The sequence below is a fragment of the Trachurus trachurus genome (genome assembly GCF_905171665.1).
Source record: "Trachurus trachurus genome assembly, chromosome: 14".
Taxonomy (NCBI): Eukaryota; Metazoa; Chordata; class Actinopteri; order Carangiformes; family Carangidae; genus Trachurus; species Trachurus trachurus.
In genome coordinates, this window is record NC_139903.1 from 33,676,488 (window position 1) to 33,682,980 (window position 6,493).

Consider the following 6,493-nt stretch of genomic DNA (forward strand, 5'->3'; position numbering starts at 1 on the left):
CAGGAGCACAGACCACAACAACAAGCTGACAGTCAGTAAACTATTGTCACTTAGAGAGAAAGCAAAGCAGCAGTTGATCAGCTAATAGTTTGCCAATAAGAGATGACTACCATTTTTCAACATGTTAAAGGGATAGTTCAACATTTTGGCAAATTGGTCCATTGCCATAATCCCTATAGTCATAGCAGGTTCGTTACCTTTATTTGTCGGTGCAAGCTATTTTTAGAACGGCGGAGCAGATTAACGAGCTGCTCAGAGCTACACTACGGAGGCTCATGGGATTTCTTGGTTTCCCTCATCAAACTCATCAAATACACAATCCAACGACTCCAAAACCCTCTAGTGGACAAGTTGTGTCCTACACATTCACCACGCTATGAGATAATAACAGAATGTTACCAGACAGAGTTGTTTTAGAGGGAAATGCAGAGACTGTTTGCTGAAAAACTGTCCCTGAAGGCAACGTGCATCAGCGGTTTTGCATGAATTTCCCTATAAAACAACTCTGTGTGGTATTTAACTACAAAGTCCTTCAGGTACCCCGGGGGTTGTCTCTCTCTTGCAGGGTAGCGTGCCGGAGGCTCAGGACTGCCCGGCTGAACTGGGCCCTGCTCTGCTTGATCTGGACTCACTGGCTGACCAGCGACTTGCTCCGGCTCTGGTAAGACGGTCTGCGCTGCTGGCGCCACTGGAGTAGTGACGAGGTGATTTCGGTTGCGGCGCAGGATCCCTCTGGGAGTGTCTATGACGTACGACCTTGGTGCTTCCGCCTGTCTTATCACTGTTCCCTTCTCCTTTGTATCTTTTATCCAGACATGGTCGCCTGGTGCCAGACTTATGAGGTGTTGAGCTCTGTGTCTTTTGTTGAAGTTCCAACTCATTCTCTGTCGCTTCTCCTGCTCCTCCTGTTTGAGTTTGGGCTATGTCAGTCCAGCCCGGTTTCAGAGATGAGAGAGTGACCGGAACTGTTGTTCTGAGCTGCCGGCCCATTGACAGCTGTGCTGGGCTGTACCCATTGGCGAGTGGGGTGGCTCTGTAAGCCAAGAGGGCTAAATAGGGGTCTTTCTCTTTCTGGAGGAGGTCTTTAACTGTACGCACAGCACGTTCCGCCTCTCCATTGCTCTGAGCGTATCTGGGGCTGGACGTTGTGTGTGTGATCCCCCACTGTGTAGCAAACCTAGTGAAATATTCAGACGCAAACTGGGGTCCATTGTCTGTCATGACCTCAGACGGTATGCCATGCCTGGCAAAGATGGACTTGCAATGTTCCACTACTGCTACTGATGTTGTTGATGTGAGTTTTGCCACTTCAATGAAACGGGAAAAATAATCTATCACCAATAGGTACTGGTCATCATTCCACTGAAACAAGTCAGCACCCACCTTTGCCCATGGTCTGTCAGGGAACTCTGTAGAAAGCAGTGGCTCTCTGGGATTGACTCTTTCTTTTGCACATGTGTCGCAGCCCTCGACCACTTTCTGAAGCTGTGTACACAGTCCCGGCCACCAGACAGATTGTTTGGCTCTTTCCCGACACTTTACTATACCTTGGTGTCCTGTGTGCAGTTTCTGAAGTATGTCTGTCTGTAGCGGCTTGGGAATAACTAGCCTACATCCTTTTAGTAGTAAGCCGTTCTCCACTGATAGGTCTTCCTGGACCTGTGCATATGGTAGGTAAGCTCTGTCTATCGTGGATTTATCTGGCCAGCCCTCATTACAGTACATTTTCACCTGGTTTAGTATTTCATCATGTTCTTGGTGTTCCCTTATTTCTTGTAGCCTCTTTTCGGTAGCTGGGAGGGTTGACATGACCATGTTTACATAGAGGTTGACTTCCTCCTCCTGCTCCGGCTGCCCTCTGTCTCTCAACGGCGCCCTTGACAGCACATCTGCTGTGGCCAATTTCTTACCAGCCACATGGGAGATAGAGTAGCAGAAAGCCATCAGCCTCATTCTGAGTCTTTGAATGCGTGGGGGGAGCTCATCCAGGCTCTTGGAGCCTAGCAACGGAACCAGAGGCTTGTGGTCCGTTTCCACGTGGAACCTGATGCCCACCAGGTAGTCTGAGAAACGCTCGCACGCCCATGTAATTGCCAAGGCCTCTTTTTCAATTTGAGCGTACCTTTTCTCAGTGTCTGTGAGTGCTCTGGAGCTATATGCGACTGGTTTGAGGTGGCCCTCCTCCTGTCTCTGGAGTAGTACGGCTCCCAGTCCAAATGATGATGCGTCAGCTGAGACGACCGTCTCCGCTTTTGCGTTGTAGAGGGCCAACCCTGGTGGTGAGCTCAGCTCCTCTTTGATGTTGTTGAATGCTCTTTGTTGATCATGCCCCCACTGAAACATGTTTTGCTTCTTCAGCAGGTCCGGAGTGGCTGCGTTTTTTCTGCTAGATGAGGTAAGTACTTTCCCAGGTGATTCACCATTCCGAGGAATCGTCTCACTCCACTCACGTCGTCCGGCTCCTCCATGTCTGTCACTGCTCTCACTTTGTTTGGATCTGCTCTCACGCCGGCTGCATCTATAATCTGTCCGAGAAATTTGACATGCCGTTTTGAGAATTCACATTTCTCACCTCTCAGCGTGACGCCTGCCTCCTGTAGCCTCCCCAGCACCGCTAGCAGTCGTGTGTCGTGTTGGGCCTGTGTGTCTCCGTACACAAGCACATCGTCCATTTGGCACAGGACGCCGTCAAGTCCTTCCAGTACCTGGGACATTCTCTTCTGGTAGTGTTCAGGTGCAGAGGATATGCCAAAGCAGAGGCGGTTAAAGCAAAACCTCCCAAAGGGAGTGAGGAATGTTGTGAGGAGGGCAGATTCCTTGGCAAGGGGGATTTGCCAGAAGCCGGAATTAGCATCAATTTTTGAAAATACTTTGGCGCCCTCCAGCTGTCCAAGTGTGTGTTCAACTGACGGGAGCATGTGTCTCTCCCTTTTGACCGATTCGTTCAGTTTCGTCAGGTCCACACAAATGCGCACCTCATCCTTGCCTGGCTTTGGCACAGTGACCATGCCGGCGCACCAGTCTGTGGGTTGTTCAACCCTTGATATCACCCCTATCTCTTCCATGCGTGAGAGTTCCTTCTTCACCTTAGACATGAGAGGCAGCGGGATTCGACGAGGGGTTGATATGGAGAATGGTTTGGCGTCTGTTTTAAGTTCTATCTTGTATTCCCCCTCCATCTTGCCTAGCCCTTTGAACAGTTTGGGAAACTGCTCCCTAACTCTCTCGACTGAGTCCAGTGTGTCTACTCTAGCCACTAGCCCTAGTGCCTGGATAGCGGGACGTCCCAGTAGGCTAAACTTCAGACCTGGGACTACATACACTTCCTGTGTTGTGCTTTTAGTGTCTGTTCCTATGGTAGCTGTGAACTTTCCCTCACTGTGATGGGCGTCTGACCTGGACCTTGCAACACTTTCTTTGCACTCTCTAGCTCTGGGAACTGCCCCTTCTGAAATTCATCTTCAGACAACACTGTCACATCAGCCCCTGTATCTATTTTGAAAACTGCTGTGTGCTCATTCACGTTAAGGTTGATTAGCCAGGGTTCACCATTTGAGCTGACTGTGCCTAGGAAAGCGATTCCCTCCTCATCTGACTCGGCTGTGTTAACTTCATTGAGAACCCCTGACCTACACACTTTTGCATAGTGACCCTTTTTCTGACACTGGTTACATGCTACGTCTCTAGCTGGACACTGGTTTTTGCTGTGTGCTGGCATTCTACCACACCACATGCACCTCTGGCTACCTGGCTGTGTCTGATAGCTGCTTTTGTTGTTTGTTCTAACCTGCATTTTCTGCTGTCTTCCTTTGCCTCCGTCGAACTTGTGTTTTGTTTGAACACTGTCCACGTCTGTGGTCTCTGCCTTGAAGTTACTCTTCAACAGGTCCTGTTGTTTTTTCACACGTTCACTCTGACGCGCGCGTGTCACCGCTCTCTCCAGCGTCAGCTCCGGGTCCAACTGAAGTTGCTCCGACAGCCTTTTATCACGCAAGCCTACGACCAGTCTGTCCCGGACCATTTCCTCATGCAGCTGTCCATAGCCGCAGTGCTCTGACAAGCAATGAAGTGAAGTGATAAAACTGTCCACAGTCTCCCCTTGTTCCTGCTGTCTTTGGTTGAATTTTGCACGCTCGAAAATAATATTTCTCCTCACCACGAAATGTCCCTCGAGCTTCTGCTTGACAATGATGTACTCGCTTGCTTCCTCCTCCGTCATACGAAGTGAAGTGACAATATCTTCCGCTTCTTCCCCCATAGTATAGATCAGAGTGTTCACCTGGTTCTCCTCTGGCTGTATGTCCAGACCAGATGCAATCCGAAATCTGTCGAACCTCCGAATCCATTTGGGCCACTCTTCTGGTTTGGTGAAATCAAACTTGGGCGGCGGGGGAATCTGGAACCGCTCCATGACTTATTCTTTTTCTTTTTCAGCTGCCGCGAACGTTAGCTAACCCCGAGAGTCACGTTAGCTACGCCAGCTAACTAAACTGAAAGTTTACAAAGCGGACAAGTAACGGTCTGTTATTATCTCATAGCGTGGTGAATGTGCAGCTCACAACTTGTCCACCAGAGCGTTTTGGAGATGTTGGATTGTGTATTTGGTGAGTTTGATGAGGGAAACCAAGAAATCCCATCAGCCTCGCACCGACAAATAAAGGAGCCTGCTGCTGCGATTATGGCAATGGGCCAATTTGCCAAAATGTTGAACTATCCCTTTAACTACCTGATCAGCTGACCAGCATTGTTGCATGTTGGTAAATGATAGCCGAACCACTAGCCAGCTCACAGAAACTGGTCAGAACCACTGTGAAATAGATGGAGTCTAATCAATGATCAATATCCTCTGCTGCTCGGCTCAGGGTCAGGCTGCTGTGATCACAGCACTACTCACGGGGCGTGGAGTTTTGGAAACTTCTGCAGGTCGTTGTCACTCAGGTTCTGCAGAGAGAGGCAGAGCAGTGTGTTTAGAGGAGAACCCCCCCAGGCCTGGCCCTCAACCTCCTGCTGGTCCACTCACCACAAATCTGGATCCACTGATGTTGTTCTTCATCACAGCCTTATCACAGCCAGACAGATTCATCTGTTGACGGGCAGAGGACCGGGAGAGAGGAAGAGAGGAGGACAAGAAGTGAGGCAGGAGAGGAAGAGAGGACAGGCTCATTAAAGGAATAGTTCACCAAAAAATTCACCCTCATGCTGATGAATACTCCGGAGTAGTTTTTTATTCCTCAAAGTGCATCTGGAGACCCGGGAGGCCGGTTCCTAGTCCAACCAAAACTTTATATGAGAGTAATAGGGCCCGACACGAAAACGTCTACAAAAACCATTTAATATTCCGCCACACTCCTCGTCCGCTGCAATCCAAGAGTCCTGAAGGGAGATAGTCCAGAGTTTACTGGAAACGACGTCATTTAGGACGTTTTTACAGCCTAAACAGTCCTGGATTGAATTTACCTGGTGCGCACTCTCGTGTTAACGCGATGTACGCAGACGGGACCGGACCATCTCCCTTCAGGACACTTGGATTGCAGTGGACGAGCAGTGTGGAGGAATACTAAATGGTTTTTGTGTAGTTTTATGGACATGTTTGTGTTAGGTCCTATATAAAGGACTACACACCCCCCTCTCAGGTCTCTAGATGCACTTTGAGGAATAAAAAACTACTCTGGAGGATTCATCAGCATGAGAGTGAGTCACTAATGACTGAATTTCATTTTCAGTGAAGCCATGACCCCCAGCCCCTCAGAAAGTAATCACTTCATCACATCAACATACAACAGTGTTAATGTTTTTACACTTGTGTTGTTGTGTCTCTTCAGGTGGTTGGTTGCCTTTATGTTGTGTTGCTTTGCTTTTGTGGTGATGTTGTCATTGAATTACAGTTTGGTAGTTGTTGTGTTGCTGTCCTCGCTCTCTGAATGCAGTCTGCCAGCTTGTGGTTGTGTGTTGTGTTGTGTTGTGTAGCTGTTGTGTAGTTGCCCTCTCACCCTCTTCAGGTAGTCTGCCAGCTGGGGGGGGCTCCAGCCCATCACCTCTGCCCTGGAGGGGACTCTGTCGGAGCTCATCCTTTAAGCTGGACCTGGACACGTCACAGTGGGACAGTGTGTGCAGAGCGGGAGGACGGGACCATCTGACAGCCACCTGTTGGACACAACTCGTCCTCCACCTCGCAGCCTCGCAGCCTCGTGGCTCAGCTCTTCCTGCTCGTCCACCTCGGAGCGACAGACGGCCCTCGTCCTCTCCTACCTTCTGTCCAACGGAAACCAAACGTCTCTCTCAGAAGACAGAGCTACGTCCGTCTGTCCTCCAACCGTCGGACTTCCTCCCGTGTGTTCAGCAGCGTGTGACTGGAGCGCCTGCAGCACAGCAGGGAGTGGCAGACATGACACAGAGGAACCAAGATGGCTGCCGTCTGTCTTCCTGTCTATTCTCTCTCTCCTCCTCTCTGTCTGTCTCTCTGCGTCTTGGCCTCTCTTTCCTCCCCCTCTCT

General features: G+C 49.8%; 1 protein-coding gene across 1 annotated transcript in view; it reads right to left on the minus strand.

Annotated features, from left to right (window-relative positions):
* Positions 1–6,493, minus strand: part of lcp2a (lymphocyte cytosolic protein 2a) — a 19,140-nt gene extending 12,647 nt beyond the window's left edge. Inside the window, exons 1-3 of the mRNA XM_083987446.1 lie at positions 5,991–6,493; positions 5,021–5,083; positions 4,895–4,941 (exon numbers count right to left, since the gene is read on the minus strand). Coding sequence (XP_083843572.1) covers positions 4,895–4,941; positions 5,021–5,083; positions 5,991–6,068 — 188 coding nt within the window. The 5' untranslated portion in view covers positions 6,069–6,493. The remainder of the gene's footprint in view (positions 1–4,894; positions 4,942–5,020; positions 5,084–5,990) is intronic.